Source organism: Genypterus blacodes, unplaced genomic scaffold (genome assembly GCF_046128005.1).
Source record: "Genypterus blacodes isolate CSIRO-AG114 ecotype Tasmania unplaced genomic scaffold, CSIRO-AGI_Gbla_v1 ptg000245l_1, whole genome shotgun sequence".
Lineage (NCBI taxonomy): Eukaryota > Metazoa > Chordata > Actinopteri > Ophidiiformes > Ophidiidae > Genypterus > Genypterus blacodes.
The window spans coordinates 497,379-513,981 of record NW_027467042.1 but is presented as its reverse complement, the minus strand read 5'-3'; the positions used below and the strand labels follow the sequence as shown (position 1 = coordinate 513,981).

General features: G+C 49.4%; 1 protein-coding gene across 3 annotated transcripts in view; it reads right to left on the bottom strand.

The window, feature by feature from the left end:
- Window positions 1-13,706, bottom strand: part of slco5a1 (solute carrier organic anion transporter family member 5A1) — a 34,630-nt gene extending 20,924 nt beyond the window's left edge. The window contains exons 1-2 of one of the 3 annotated variants that reach the window (XM_076171339.1): window positions 13,653-13,706; window positions 11,710-13,194 (exon numbers count right to left, since the gene is read on the bottom strand). In XM_076171339.1, the coding sequence (XP_076027454.1) occupies window positions 11,710-12,667 (958 nt within the window). In that variant the 5' untranslated portion in view covers window positions 12,668-13,194; window positions 13,653-13,706. The remainder of the gene's footprint in view (window positions 1-11,709; window positions 13,195-13,652) is intronic. The other 2 variants (XM_076171340.1, XM_076171341.1) reach the window with 2 other exon arrangements.
- Between the last annotated feature and the right edge of the window lie 2,897 nt (window positions 13,707-16,603).

Here is a 16,603-nt window from a genome sequence, read left to right as displayed (position 1 = left end):
GGTGTAAACATGGAGCAGAAGAAGAAGGAGGAGAAGCTTGTGAATCGGTCAAATCTACTGAAAAGATTGTTACTTAAAATGGATAAAATAAAGATTGAGGTTAGGATTATGATTAAAATAAATGAATGAGCTGCCAGAGGTCAAAGGTCACTGAGTGCATGTCTTTTTCCCCCCTTTCCTTTCCTCTCGGTTCATTTTTCACCTCATCTGACGGCGCGGAAACTCCTCTTCATCATCATTAAGCTCAACTGGACACAGATCACAGCTAAGGGAGAGGTTTACTGCATTAACGCTACAGAACACAACAGATTAACAGGGATGACCCGTTCTCCCCCTCCCCCCCTTCAACCTCTCCTGACCTTCATCTCACCCCTGAGCCTCAGCCAGGACCACAGAGTGAGGAAACGAAGGAAGGAGGAGGAGGAGGAAGGAGAGCAAACAGACATGATGAGAGAGCAGCTCCATAGTGGCCAAACTAATTATCCACAGATTAATGATTTAATTGCGTGGACAAAATAAAGGGCAGGGCTTGTGAGAACACGGTGGGATTAAAAGGTTGATTACCTCTCTCACCCCCCTCCCCCTCTCTCTCCTCCCGCCCCTCCTCCTCCTCTCCTTTCTGCTCCTCCACACAAGGTGAAATGAAACTCGGCACCGCACGTGTTTGTTTGTTGTGCGCTCCGGGGCTTCGTTTGTTGTCGTGTTCGCTGCCTTTGCTGCCGCCGCCGTCCTACAATAGTAGCTGCAGAGGCGCGGCGGTCCGGATGGGAAGCTCGGGCACAAGCCAGAGAATGGGGCGACGGGCGCACGACAACCTTTGATTTGTATTAGATGCGTTATGTGGAACGCCGCCTGATCGCTAACAAAAGCAGCGTTTGGTTGATTTATGGCGCCTCATGCGTCACACAGCAATCTGCCATCATAACAGTTTATTACCCGCTGATATGTGACAGACGAGGAGACCAACCAGTCAAAACAGCAATTCCCTCTTATCTGGCTGAACGCCGATCCGGGGGCCGGTGTGATGGGAAGTGTCAGCGGTGTCGCTACAGCGCTGCAGCTTCATTCACAGCGCTGCAGCCTCATTCACAGCGCTGCAGCCTCATTCACAGCGCTGCAGCCTCATTCACAGCGCTGCAGCCTCATTCACAGCGCTGCAGCTTCAGCCTGGCCTGGCGCTGCTCTACTGTCCGATGGCCCGAGCCCTTTGCTGCAGGTGACAGCTGCTGATAGACGATCTGTGCGGCTGTTAAAAAGGGAAAGGGGGGGAGGGGGGTGTAGCGGTCTATGTGGTACGGGGGTGAATTCATGCCCCCCCCCCCCCCCCCCCCTCGGCCCAGAGAGACAAGAGGAGGAAAAAGAGACAATGAAACGGCGGCATTGTCACGGCGAATCTGCTGACATGGCAGTGTCTTCTTACAAGTCCTAACCTTAGTTTCACCCAGAGGGCGTGCAGGGGGACCGGGGCCTCACACACACACACACACACACACACACACACACACACACACACACACACACACACACACACACACACACACACACACACACACACACACACACACACACACACACACACACACACACACACACACACACACACACACACACACACACACACACACACACACACACACACACACACACACACAGCGGTGGGGCGAATCCAATTACTATGTATAAGCTATGGAGACGACGCGGGGCGATGTTGGCTGCGATGGCGCTCTCGCCTCTTGTTCCGAGTCCCGACACTGATAGCTTTTGCTCCGACTAATTCCCATCACATAAATAAATACAATTTCCCATTCAAGGCCTGCGGAGATTCCTTTATGTGTGCGGCGGAGGGGCGGCGGCGGCGGCTGTTGACGTGGCAGCATCGCTCCTCCGGGCGAATTATAGAAACAGGTACTCGTGCTTCCTCGCCGCGAGAGACGACAACGCCTACAGACGGAACGAGACGGAAATCAAAAGAGAAAACCTGAGAGGTGCAGGGAAGAATAAGGAATGGGGAAATGAAGGAAGGAGTCGTGGCGGATTAAGAAGTTTGAGAATGATTGAAAAAGCTCATTAACTCTGCACGGCCACCGATTCTGATTCAGAAGAGAAGAAACCTGAAAGAGGCGAGATGAGGCCACAAAAGAACAGGACGGGGAAACGCTGTGTGCAGACTTCAAGTTCCTTTTTATGCCAATCCATGCCTGGCGGGGTGTGTGTGTGTGTGTGGGGGGGAGGGTGTAATGGTTGCGAGTGGCCAATTATCAGAGGCGGCGGTTGAAAGATCTCTGCAATCGGAGGAGAAAAGGAGCCGAGTGAAAGGGAGAAGGAGAAGGAGATGGAGAAGGCGTGTTGGTTCTCGGAGCGGGAGGAGGCGGAGCTGAGACGTGGCAGAGGAGGTGATTGACAGCTACGACTGGGCCCTCAGAAGTGGCACAAACAAGTCACGTGACGATTCGGACCAATCGCAGGAACCACGACGCCGCCGCCGGGTCACACATCCTCAATCTACATACCAGACAGAGAGACTCACAACGCAGCGTGTGTGTGTGTGTGTGTGTGTGTGTGTGTGTGTGTGTGTGTGTGTGTGTGTGTGTGTGTGTGTGTGTGTGTGTGTGTGTGTGTGTGTGTGTGTATGTGTGTGTGTGTGTGTGTGTGTGTGTACGATCCACACGTTGGAGTAATTGACGACCCTTGATCACACACACACACACACCGACAGTAATCAAAACCACCTTGATCCTGGTCCGGGTCAGGACAGACTGGTACAGTGGTCCAGAAGCAGCGACTTCATCATGTGATCGCCATCAAAGCCTCTCTGTCTCAGATCTTAACGCTCCTGTCACCTCCTGGGCTTTACCCTTATAATCCCCTTAAACACACGCATGACCGGTCTCATGAGGCACCCAGAGACCTGCACAGCATCTGAAGTCCATCTCTCTGCCGCCCCTCCTTCTCCTACCTTCCTCCTCCTCCTCTGTCCTCTACACCACTGACCTGTGACCAGCGTGCGTGTCTCATTCAGATGCGAGTCATGTGACGTCCAACCGTGCATGACTGGTGGTGAGGAAGACTACAGAGGCAGATCCAGTGGATGAAAGGAATACACCTTAAGTATCTTCTCTTCCCTTAACAAAGAAAACGTCAGAAAGGAGAATGGAGGGATCTTCTCACACATCTGGGCTGAACAGGAAACATGTTCAGACGTAAATAAGCAGGATTCTGTTGTCCGACTTACTGCTTCACTGATTTTCCACATCCAATTTGGTTTCCTGGCCTTGGCTGAGCACTTTCATGCATGTTTAAAACCCATTTAAACAGGATTTAGTGGCTCTACGGAGAGGGGGGGAGAGGCTACAGAGGCAGATTTACTGTGTGTTCGATCTGAAGATGCCAGATGTGAAAGCCAAAGTAACGCCGACCCCCAGAACCTGGAGCATCAGCCTTCAGACCCAAACACAAAGTAACCATCCCTTTGTGATGCATAAGGGTTTCCTGCACTTTGCAAAACGCCTTTTACAGCACAAAAGCCTTCATACTGCTGAGCTCTGCTCCCCCTAGACCAATAAATTGGTTGTGTATTGGACGTGTAGAAGCAGCGGAGTTTCCCCTTTAAGTTTCTCACATAGAAGTGTAAACTCTTCCTCGGGGACTCCGGCCGCCCCCGCCTCTTCTTCGCAGTGCAGCTTCAGTGGGGTCGCGGCTCAGGAGGCCGACACGCCGCATCACCGTTTCTGCTGATTCTGATGCTGATCCTAAAGGCTTCTGGGTCTGCACCGACAGCAGAGGGACCCGACAATCTGCTGCTGCTCATGTCTGTGCTAGGATTCACATAAGGGGGGGCAAAGGTCGTGGGGCGGCACAGCTGAATCCAAACAGATCTCTGAGAACCTCCAGTGATGCAAACTGGGCCTCCAGATCCATCACTGTCAGAGCGGCCAAAGTCTGTGAGGCGTTCAAGGTTCAATCTAATCAGGATAGGACAGAGGCTGGAAAGTTCATCGTTCCTCAGCAGTCAGTCTATCTCTCTCTCTCTCTCTGTCTCACTCTCACTGCTCCAGACTTGGGCCGCTTATTTCATCCGTCTTCTCTTTGTGGATAACACAATTAGCACAGTTTCCTCTCTGACCTCGGCCAGCTGCTTGTGGAATCACAATGAGAGGAAGTGATTAAAGGCGGCGCGATCGATGGGGAACTAACGTGGAAAATGTCAGGAGGCATAGAGACATGAGCTGTGGAGGCAGAAGATCCAGAGTCTACAGCCACACCAAGGTCCACCAACAGATGTCCCCTGAAGAATGCCACCAAATGCAACTCACACAGTCGGTTGCCCGTGTGTGTGTGTGTGTGTGTGTGTGTGTGTATAGCTAATGTTCCAGCTATGGAGAATGTGGAAGATAATCCTGCAGCTGATGAGTGGCAGTGAGCATTTGCAGCACTAAAAGTGAAGCATCTGGACTAAGAGCTACAAGCCTTTATATGTATGTGTGTGTGTGTATGTGTGTCTGACCTAAGCCTGTACTTCTTACTCTCTCTCTCTCTCACACACACACACACGCAGAGTATTTCAGCCGGCAGCTTGCACCTGCAGCCTTTCACTCTCTCTCATTGACAGACGCAGACGCCCCTTTTCACCCGCTGCCAAATAGTTGCTGGATTCATCGGCACATCCTCTCTCTCTCGCCCCAATCACACACACACACACACACACACACACACGGCTCTGAATCTGCACAGCTCCAGCTCAGACACACTGTACTTCTTCTCTCCGCGTACTCGCATACTTCCAAACTGAACAAACTGCCTCTGAGCAAAACCAAAACATCCGAGCTTCACCGGCTCAACCTGCGAGGGAGGAAAGTGAGTGACACCCTGAGTAATGCGGCACATTGTGTACAAAGAGGCCCCGCTTAGGCTTCTAATTAGATTTGACACAATAACTCAAGTTCCATAGATTCCAAATTGTTTTGATTCTCCGGCATTCCAGAGCTCGACTGCTGACTGACCCGGGCCTGAGACACACAGCTCGACTTTAACACACTGCGTCTGGAAAAACACAAAGTATATGTGAGATTAGCCTGGCTGTCATATTTGCGTCTCTCTCTTTCTGAGCGTTCTGTCTCATGAAAGCTGCATTTCCTTTTGCAGAAAACATCAGAAAATTGGATTCATAGGCACCCGAGGGACACAGGGAGGTAAAGGTATAAACAGCCCAGCACAGATATGACCTTAAGCATAAATCTGGAGAGGTGTGCAAACTGTGCAAATGAGTTCAATCACGGTGGCAGTAAGTCCACAGCAGCAGCAGCAGCAGCAGCCGTCTGTGCTCGCTGCTGCCAAAGTGTTCTGCAGGAGAAGTGTTGAGAGTGTGAGAATCCAGGCTGAGTGCTGACGGATCAGGCTTTGCTGTGGCCCCTCTCTCTCTCTCTCACCCTCTCTCTCTCTCTCTCTCTCCACACACACACACACACTCAGGCAGGCACAGATGTTCAAATACCACTGTGGCCTACGGGAAAACAAAACGTATGATCTGCAACACAAAACCTCCACTCTTGCAAACTCACTCCCGACACCATAAACCTCATCCAACCCCCAATTTGCAGGTGCATGCACACACACGCACTCCCCCCCTCCCCCCACACACACACTTTGACACTGTCAGCTCTCCTAAACAGCTGCTCTTTCCCCTTTCACAGCCTTTAGACCCTCTACAAAAACCACCAGACCCCCCGAAACACAAAGAGAACCCGACAGAATCGGCACAGAGCAGTCAGACGCAACCGGCTGTGACACCGGCGGCCCTTTGGATCCTCCAGCGGCCAACATCTGCAGACAACACGCATCAGAACGCTCTGTGCACCAACACATCAGCACACACAACCCTGTTTGCCTCGGTGATAGAAAGGAACGCCAGCTTAACGCTACATTTACTAGCATAACAGCCAAACTCACACCAGTCTGTGTGTGTGTGGTGTGTGTATGGTGTGTGTGCAACAGCTACCCCACAGTGTGAGATCAGAGAACATCCAGAGACATCCATCTCCCCCACAGCTCCAGTTGCAGCCCTACTGTGCAGCTGAAGATCAACAAAAGGGATTTCAGCATGAACTCTCTCATGATAACGGGGTAACGCTCTTCTGTGGATTTGTCCGGATTTCAACTGAATTCTATCCCTCCTACGCTTAATCTTTAAACTTTGGACGCTCAAATCTTCTGTAATTACAGTCCGGACTGCACATTAACACTTCTCCCCCCCCGCGGCGCTCCCTCGCTCTGAGGTCGAGGGAGAACAAAGGCCTCTTCACCTCTCAGAGGGCAGAGCGGCAGAATGGAGAACTCTGTACCAAAACAGCATTCCTTTAAAAACACCCCGAGGGTCCGAACGCTTGGGAGAGAGCGAGCCGAGCGGCCATCATTGATAACAACGCGTTTCCTGCCCGGAGAAGCGAAGAGGCTCTGGGTTTCTATTCACAATATTGATGAACGCGCAAAGACTACAGGCTTCCTTCAGTCGGGAGAGACGGAGTGGCAAAGTCGCATGAAGGGAGATGTGTGTGTGTGTGTGTATGTGTGTGTGTGTGTGTGTGTGTGTGTGTGTGTGTGTGTGTGTGTGTGTGTGTGTGTGTGTGTGACGCCTCTGTGGGGATATGAGTGTAATAAAGCTGCTCCGTGCGTGAAGAGAGGCGGTAATGTGAGGAAATAATAGGGAGGACGCCATTTGCAATTACAGATGTCACGACGCCACGGCCTTCAGTTTCAGACGTGAATCGGATTCCTTCAGCGATGACGAACCGCTAAATCCACAGACGCGGCTCAAGTGATGATGACGTAACCAACGGAGATGGTCAATAATTAGATTTGGTGAGGGGAGGGGCCACAGGGGGCCGACGCTCCGTAGATACATCACATGATCAACAACCTGCCACCTTGGTCTCCAGAGTCGGGGAGGACAAGGAAAGAATGTCCCCTTCTCTTCTCCCCCCCCCCCCCCCCCCCCCACACACACACACACACAACGCTGGAAACAAAGGATTCTCAGCATTCCCGCTAATCACGTAAACCTCGCCTGGCATCTCCCCAGGGTTCTTCCCACGCACACCGCCAAAACCAACCCCGGGGCCGCCGCACTGGTGGTCAGCGGGCGGCGGGCCAATGAGGTCGAGTGAGGCTACTGTGGTTTTAGAGAGAGAGAGAGAGAGAGTTCCACGCCGGCACGTGATCGGGCCCAGAACATTCTCCGCTTCATTCCATGCCTCCTACGCTTCCTACTGACTGATTTAAGGGAACGACATGCCGGACCTGCGGGGCGGCGGAGCCAAAGCGGCGGCCTGACACGCTCACGGGCGCTGCAGAGGTCAGCGCTGCGGTCTAAGTAGTAATGTTGTGCCTCGAAGAAAAGCAGAAGTTGTAGTCACAGCTGCTGAGTAACCCTGAGGGCCACCGAGCGGAGGGAGGGAGGGGACGAGGAAGAGGAGGGAGGGGAGGGGAGGGGGGGGAAGATATTTAAATCCCGTATGAGGAATGGAGGCGAGGGGACGGTGACAGAGCAGGAGCGGCCCTGCTTCTATATGCAGGACATGCCGGGCTGGGACGTGGGGGGCAAACGTGAAGCCCAAACCCGCTCCTGAAACACGATCTGTCAAGCCTGCAGGAGCCGAGCAGGAGCAGAGCGCAGCTGGGAGGGAAGGCAGGAGGATCCCAGGGGGCCGGAGTGTTTGTGTGAGTGTGTGTGTGTGTGTGTGTGTGTGTGTACAGACTGCATGTGCTTTGGCTGCTGCTAGGCAGAGTAGGAACGGCAATTTAATGAAACGCAGGGCCGATAATCCTGAGGAATAAAGCCTGGGCAGGTAGGAACAGGACCCAGCCGCTGATCGCTCATGGAAACTGTGGGATTCAACTCCTGCAATTTTAATTAGGGGCTATAATTAAACTAACAATATCAGTTTTAAGAGATAAAAGGCCTGCAGTGTGTTAAATGTTACAAACGCAGGAAAGCAAACAACAAAAACAAAAATGTCACTGCAGAGTTTCACCCCAGCGTTCATGTCGAGGCAAGAATTTGTACTTTTACAGTTCATTCCTCTTTGTTTTCTATCCGATAATGACTTTCTCTACAGGGGTCGACATTACACACACACACCGACACACACTGACACACACACAAAATGCATAGTAGTACAGGGAGTTGGGTGGAGACGGAGACTGGGAACAGCTGTTCTTTCTAAATCTGTCAGGGGAGAGCAGAAAACACACGCCTTGTGCTTAGGCGAGTGTGTGTGTGTGTGTGTGTGTGTCTCACAGGGTGCAGAGGAGCCCAGTGTTCAGAGTCTCTCTCTTGCTGAAGTCTGACCCCACTCCTCTTTCCTCCTCGCCCACTCTGACAAAACAAACAAACCGTCCGTCCGATGGCCTCAGTCAGGCGCTCTTGTTTTCCTTTTGAGTTTCTATTAAAACCTTAATGATGAAGGAGAGCCAACAACACGGCGGTGTGTGAGCTCTAAACTCGGTGACGCAGAGGCAGCAGGGCTACGTCCGTGTGCTGAAAGAGAGGATAGAAGCGTGTCCAGGCAATATAAGGACAAATCGATAATTGGTCAATCATAACAGAGACGTTACAGCGTGTGTGTGTGTGTGTATGCAAAATACCCCCGAAAGCTGCGGCCGGGCGCGCTGACAGCAATCTAATCAGTATTGACCTCTCATGCGACCCGCGTCAATAACTGCTTCTCAGTATCATTAGCTTGTAAATCAAAGCCCCTCCCCCTTTCTTCCCCCCCCTCGCCATAACCTGAGGTGGCGTCCGCCGTCGGGAGCTTTACACGGATCAACACTCTGATGTGGAGAAGCGGGAGTATTGATCATTCAGATCCACGGCTCATTGAGTCGCCAAATCAGACGATAGATGGTGACAAATTGTTGGAGACTAATTCAATAAGGCAGAGGCGACGCCAACCAGGGGCCAAGAGCGTCGCAGTCCATCTTTTTTAAGAGGAGAAGAAGAAGGAGCGGAGACTTCCTCTAACGCCACTGGCCGGCCTCGGGCAAGATGGAGGGGCACGGGCCGCCGTTCACCATAGTAACGTCAAGAATGGGGTGCAGTAAATCTGTCCAAGCAGAAAGAGAGAGCGAGCGGGCAAGAGAGAGAGAGAGAGAGAGAGAGAGAGAGAGAGAGAGAGAGAGAGAGAGAGTCTAAACTACAACAGGCCGAGCTCCCCTTCAAAACAAACCCTTCCAAATAATATCAATCTCAGTCGGGGGGAGGGGAGGAAGGTGTGCGGAGACAAAACTACACACTGATTACAGAGTGTGATGGAGGAGCTAAAGAGGTACAGTTCACATGTTTGGCCGTTATATTGCCATAGTAACGTGGGGCCAGAGCAGGAAAATGAGGTGAGTGGACAGAAGGAATGGCCTACTATGTATGCATGCATGCACAGGGGCAAACACACACCGACACACATACAAAGATATTGTCTCTCTCTCTCTCTCCCTCTCTCTCCCCTACACACACTCGATTCTTTTCCAAGGGCAGCAGCAGAAGAACCCCTCAGAGTATAACGGCGTTGTCCTACAAAGCCTGTGACTCCTCCCTTCCGAGCCTGAGCAAATTGAGTTGGGGTTTACGTTAATGGGTTTGGGAGGGGGAAACCTCCTGTAGGTGCGTTCAAGGGGAACACCTCCTGCAGATATACCTCCTCCAAGTACACAACTGACCCGGGAAGAACAACCAGAGGGGGTTTGGAGGTGGTATGACTCTAATATCATGTAAAGGATTCTATACCGTCAAAGAAGTCAAAGATGTCCGACCAGGCGGCTTCAAACGTCCTAACATGCGTTTGAGAATGTCTAAGATAAGACAGCAGTCAAAGCACCTCCAAACTATCACTGGATCTCTGTTACCATGGATATAACCAGTGTGAGTGAGTGTGAAGAGCAAGGCGAGGACACCGTACCCCCCGCCCCCCTCCTATCTGATCTCTCTGACATGTAACAACATATCCCTGCCTTTAGGAACAATGCTTGGCTGAAAGCAAACAGATTATCTCTCTCAGTGAGTCCAGTGGAAAATTGAGATCAAGGTCAAAGGGGCAAGTAGCAGGGGGCCTCTCCCCCCCCTCGCTTTGATACATGAGGCGATGACCTCGCTGTCACAACTCTACAATCCTGGCAAGTTTGATTCATTTGTTCTGAAGAGCCTGAGACGGCGGTTGAAGCAGGAGTGTGTGTGTTTGGGTTTGTTTTCTCTCCTTTTCTCATTCTGCCCGGCTCAATAGCTCTGCTGCATTGGCTCCCGGTGACGCAGGATCTGATCAATACTTGGTCTTAAGGGCAGCAAAGCGGGCACGGGGAGAGGAGGAGGAGGATTCCGCCACCGGTACGCTCCGCGGCGCCCTGTGATGCTGTGACGAAGGGTGTCAGCACGCCGCCTGACGCTGTGCGAGCGTCTCAGGGTTGCTTTTATCCTGCTGTTTATTTATTCTGACTCACACACACGGATTGAGATACAGGGGCGCACACACACACGCACGCACACAGTTCAGTGGGGCAGGGAGCAGCTGTTGGATACTGCGCCAAACTCAGGGGTGCCCCATGGCCTAAAAACCCAGGGGGGGGAGCAGGCGGAGAGGGAGATTACTTACAAAACTGTGATCTACTTACTGAGCCCGGCACAGTACGTTATGAGTACAGACCCGTCGCTCCGCAGGACTCCGAGCACAACTATAAGAGCCGGTAAAAGTCCAACATAACACACAAACCATTCCAACATGAGTTGAAAGTGAAGTACAACGGGAAACCTTCCAACAGTCAAACAGCAGAGCCTTGTCTTCTCTCACTGACCGCAGGAGTTAACGCCGACACACATCAACACAAGCCCCAAGGTACTGTGTGTGTGTGTGTGTGTGTGTGTGTGTACATGCATACTCACACAAGAGACACAGAAGTACACTCACACAAGCACGCGCACACACACACACACAGTACTGGACCATTAATCATAAGCAACCCAGTTCTGCTTCTCCCCCTACTCTCTCTCTCTCTCTCTCTCTCTCTCTCTCTCTCTCTCTCTCTCTCTCTCTCTCTCTCTCTCTCTCTCTCTCTCTCTCTCTCTCTCTCTCTCTCTCTCTCTCTCTCTCTCTCTCTCTCTCTCTCTCTCTCTCTCTCTCTCTCTCTCTCTCTCTCTCTCTCTCTCTCTCACATGTGCTTCTGGCCCAAGGTTGACTCTGCAGTCTCTGTATTTACCACAGCATGGTGCAGAGGTTGCATACCATGGAGATTAAATCAAAAGGACAAAGGGCTGAGGGCTGAGGGATGAGGGCATACACATACTACACACATACTACACACATACTCTCCATTTTTTCCAAACGCACAACATCCAATGCATCCATAACGGATCTTTCAATCAGCTCGGCTAAATGACACAGATTGTGTTGCGGGCCCACTAATTGCGTAACCAAAGAGGTCTGCATCCTTTCACGTCACACACCAGGCATGCAAACTATACACACTAGAACAAGACTGGAGAATCTGCTCCAAGTGTAAAAATCTAACCTTCCTTTTGAATGAATTCTGTGTAAAATCCCCCAAAATGTCAAGTTCATGTTGGATCTTAATTCCACCAATTTCACATCAGTCATGAAGGGAATAACAGGCATTACAGGATAGAACAGACATTTCCTCAGTGATTGCTGCAGGTTCATTTTGTTTCCTTACCCAGGTAGAGAGACGCATTTTCTTTCTTCACATTGTCGTCCAGGTACGTGGGCCCCAGGGTGTAGATGGGCGTGGACCCCATGCCCACCAGTATCTGGGCGCAGATGAACAGAGCCACGTACAGGTTGTGCTCGTTGCCTTCTTGGTCGCGGGGGCAAGACGCCACATCGAGCGCTTCTCGCCCGCTGGTGTTCCCGGCGAGGCAGAGGCCTTCGTGCCCCGCGGAGGAGTTCACCTCCTGGATCTGGTAGGGCGGTGAGATGAAGTGCGGCAGGGAAAACAACGCTGCACCTATCGCAATGATAACACCGCCAACAGCCAGCCAACGTGGCCTCTGACCCCTGCCGCCAAAATAGGAGATGAAGACGACCACTATCAAGCTGCCGATGTCAAAGCAGCTGACTAGCAGGCCGGACTCAGAGCTGCGGAGACTGTAGCGTTTCTCGATGGTGGTGATGACACTGCTCAGGTAGCCTGACACCATCAGCGACTGGATGAAGGTCAGGTAGCACATGCAGAACAAGAAGCAGCGGGAATCGCTCAGGATCACCCGCACGTACCTCCGAGCGGGGATACGGATCAGGCGGGTGAGAGAGAAGCCCAGTTTTTTACCCCCTGACCCTGCAGCCCTGCGGCCCTCCACAGGCAAAGCGCTGCTCAGCCTCAGCATGCTGGAGGCCGAGGGGGAGAAGTCCGTCCTGGAACAGGGAGACTCTGCCAGGCTGGAGTCGGGAGTTTTGGGATGGAGCTCGCAGTTCTCGTCCAAGGCCACACAGGTGTGGGTGTTGACCAGCCGGTGATCCTCGGCCCTGCAATCCTGCTGGCAGGGTCCATTTAGGATGGGTAAGCTTTTGGACTTGAAGCAAGTCCCCGGGTCCATGTACTGGTTCTGGAGGTCACGGATCTCCAGAGACTCGGACAGGTCGCTCCCGGTCTCATCGTTGTCCCATGACGTCATGGCGCAGCAGCTGGCGGTTGCAGATTCCGTCGGTTCCTGGCTGTGCTGACTAGTCAGTCAGTAACTAGTGCCACATGAGGACACGGTGGAAGTGCCGCAGGGCTGGGTGCTGGAGCGGAGACTCGGTCCTGCCAGTAGGACCGGGGCGGACTGAACCCTGGAACCCTCTGGTTATTGGCATGTTTGATTCCACATTGTCATTTGTAGCTCTGCTGCTCTATCAAAACAAAACATTTACGTGAAAAATCTCACTAACCAGTAGTGACAGAGGAATCCTGAGAGGATGAGCAGCCTCTCTGAGATAAACACCTTACTATGTGCTCTATGGAGAGATCTACAATAAATAATCTATATTAATACTTGTTGTTATTGAGTGATAATACCACAAGAGGTGCTTTCTTTGTTATGGTCGTTCTATTCGTTATCTATTTTACGCTGTTTTGATCTTGATTTTATGGCTCTTTGTTAGATGGCAGCCGTTCTTCATAGCTTTTTATGTTTCTTTTGTCCCATAGCTGTGCAGCAACCTACAAAAGACAAACACAGGAGGAGAGGATCAGGAAATTAATAAAATAATATTAATTTCCACACCTGCCAAAAATCCCTGCGTCCTGCTAATTTGGCGTTCTCGACTGATATTGGACACTTCACGTCGCTAAACAGCTGGAACCGAGGAAATATCCCTCTGAAAACAACAATAAACCCACATAAACAAACGCGGCATCGGTGCCAAACTGTCGCAGCGGCGTTTAGCCAAATAACACCCAGCTTCTCTTTGTCAAAAAGAGAAATATAGCGAGAACAAAAGAGCACGCTGTCCACAAACGTTTCACTCATGACTTTAAAAAGCATAAAAACCCCGATCCGAGACGAGACATAGACATAATCAAGCGGTAAGTCACGGGTTTGACTATGATCATAATTTGGCATAACTTCTATAAAAACATAGATAACAGTAAACGGTGTGTGAGGCTGTAATACTCACGCAGGACGGAGGAGGTAGCCTGTTGTTTCCAAGGAGCCACTCAGTGAATCTGAGCCTGAACGCGTCTGCTGCTGCTGCCGCTGGTGGTGGAAAAATGCTGCCTTCACTGACTGTCGGAAACATTACAATTTACGTTGCCATGCGCGCAAACAACCGAATAAAGTCGAAATCATTTCCCACCAATGTTCTCGAGTTTTTATAAAATGGTGCCACTAATTCCCATACTTTACAGATGAATGTATGCGTCAATTATAGCTGTTTAGAAACATAAATCATAAATTCTATCAGAGATGGCAACCTTTCCTCTCCTATTCCTCTCTCTCTCTCTCTCTCTCTCTCTCTCTCTCTCTCTCTCTCTCTCTCTCTCTCTCTCTCTCTCTCTTTTTCTCCCCTATCTCTCCCTCTCTCTATATCACATCCTGTGCTGCGATTTGTACTAGCCTACATTGCTGTCTGACATCATCCTGTAAGTACTGTATGTACCCTATGACATGTTTGCAACTCCAGTCTACTTGTACTCTACCTCAGGTTCTATGTATAAAGTTCAACAACAATAGTAGGGATAACACAACCTTCCTCCCTTCTCTCTCTCCCTCTCTCCCCCTGCTTCAATAAAAACAAATTGCAAAAAAAGAAAAAATAGAAACATTAATCATCAAAAGTTAGGGTTTACTTTTGCCACACTAGTCTTAATACAGATATGCTATTTCATATATAATTTTTGATAAAACAAAAGCAATACAACAGTAGATTACCCTCTGATCTATATTATTCATCAGAGACAAACAAAGATACACGTATGAGCGAAAATACCATTTACAACTTTTGATCAATGTGGTCATATTTAAACAGGAGTGGCACTGAACGCACCACACCGTCGATTGGCATTGTTGTTCAGACCACGCAGTGGGACTTGTAGTCTTTCTACGGGTTAAATCGCGTTCAAATCACTATTTGGTTTGTACGGAATCATAGATGAGAAGCAGTAACTCTCTTAGATTGAAAGCGCTATGAATATATGGGAATAATATCAACTGCGTACACATTTTCATTCGATTAATTCTGGTAACGCTGACTCTAGGACTCCATGTACCATAATGCTTTTCGGCCCATATGCTGCCTTGTTTAGTTCACTACGTCATATGGACAGCTGGAACCCTGCTGACCCAGCAGTGACTGACTGACTCACATAGACAATAGGTTTTATTCTTGACAGGCATTAAATCGTGAGAAAAAAAATGTCCACTGATTCAGCTTATTTCTACCAAAAAAAATCAATTTTGTTTTTGTCATGTTGTTTTCTGAAAGTCTGAACACGATTTCATCATATATCATAAACTGTCATCAAGGTTCTATTGGAGCATTTTAACATTGTATTTATATTGAAAGGGAATACTGTAATATTTATTGTGACTACATCTTTATAATGGTAAAATTGAGTAGTAAAGAATAAGATGTCCTTCTGAGGAGAGCGCCGACTCTTCCGGTGGATTCCCAGTGGCTGTCATTGGGGGATGGATGACTTTTCCCAAGGTCATTAATCCATTTCCTCAACAAGGTATGCTGGTGATCAATCTTGCGTCTCAGTCTCATCCATCTTGAATCAAACCTAAAATGTGTTTCCTGCCCTTACATGAGGGATCAAAAGGCATTCAATTAAATTCTACACATTACTATAGAATCTTAAATTGTACATGTATTAGCAGATGTTTGATTCTCTCCTCTAACATTACACACTATTCATCTAAAGCGGGCAGAATTTTTTTGTCAAGCCCACCCAAAACCTCAGTATCCAAGAAACAGTGATTGTCTCCCATCAGTCAATCACAGGGATCAATGGGAGGCATCACGGAGCATTATAAAGACGGTTCTCCTGTCTGTCCAAAGGTTTTTCATCTCTGTCCCCTAGTCTCAGCATGCAGCAAGCAAATCAATACTGCACACTGTCATGAATACACAACAGCATACAGCAGATGAGAGGAGTTATTTAATAGATAGTGGCACTGTGTCAATCAGGCAGGGGAAAGGTTGCACACTAAATTCTGTTTGATCAGAACCAAAATCAGGGTAATTAATGTCAAATTCCTTTAAAGATCTCAGTACTTTTTACTTAAAAGGTGCTTTTTACTCTCTGCTATGACTGTGTGTGTGTGCGTGTGTACGGGGGGGGCAGCACTAGTGACCAAGTTCCAAGACCATGGTAATAGTTATTAAATTATTTTGTTTTGATAGCAAAGTACTTTTATTTTGTGCAATGTATAATAAATAATATGCTGCTTGGGATTCACAATATAGAAAACATCCTCATCATGATTAGCTCATCAAACCTGATATAATGACCTTAGAGGATAGGTTAAAGTGTCATATTGGGTTTTGTGCTTGAATAATGACACACATCCCCGCCTGGCCAGAGTAAAGAAAGATCCACTCAGCAATTCAGTACGTTGCAGTCATTTCAGTAGGAGAATAAATGCGTAAGTATGCACCGCATACGCATTCATAGTGCACAGCAGCATATTTTCTGACAGCCACTGACACTGATTTAGGGGAAATTTAGACAAAGAGAGGGAGAGAGAATCAGAGAGAGGGAGGCATTTCCAAGGGTTACTATGTCCGTGCCTTTTTAAGAAATGGTTTTGGTGAAGTACAGCAGGGACTTTGAAGAATTTGGTGTGAGTGCATCACAAGGGGCGAGAGGAACAAACCCCGTCTGTTTCTGGTGGAGAAAAACAAACAGAAATCCTCCCATGTGAACGAGTGAGCCGGGACAATGGGGGCTGAACAAGCACGCCTGCATTTTCCCGAAGAGGTTCCCTACAAAGCCGTCCTTCATGTTTGTTTCCCACAATTGTTGCCAACAATTATTTCTTATTATTACTATTCACATAAACCAGGCATTAAAATACACCAAGTACTTATGCAAACAGCCATTAGAATGTGTTTAGGCTTTA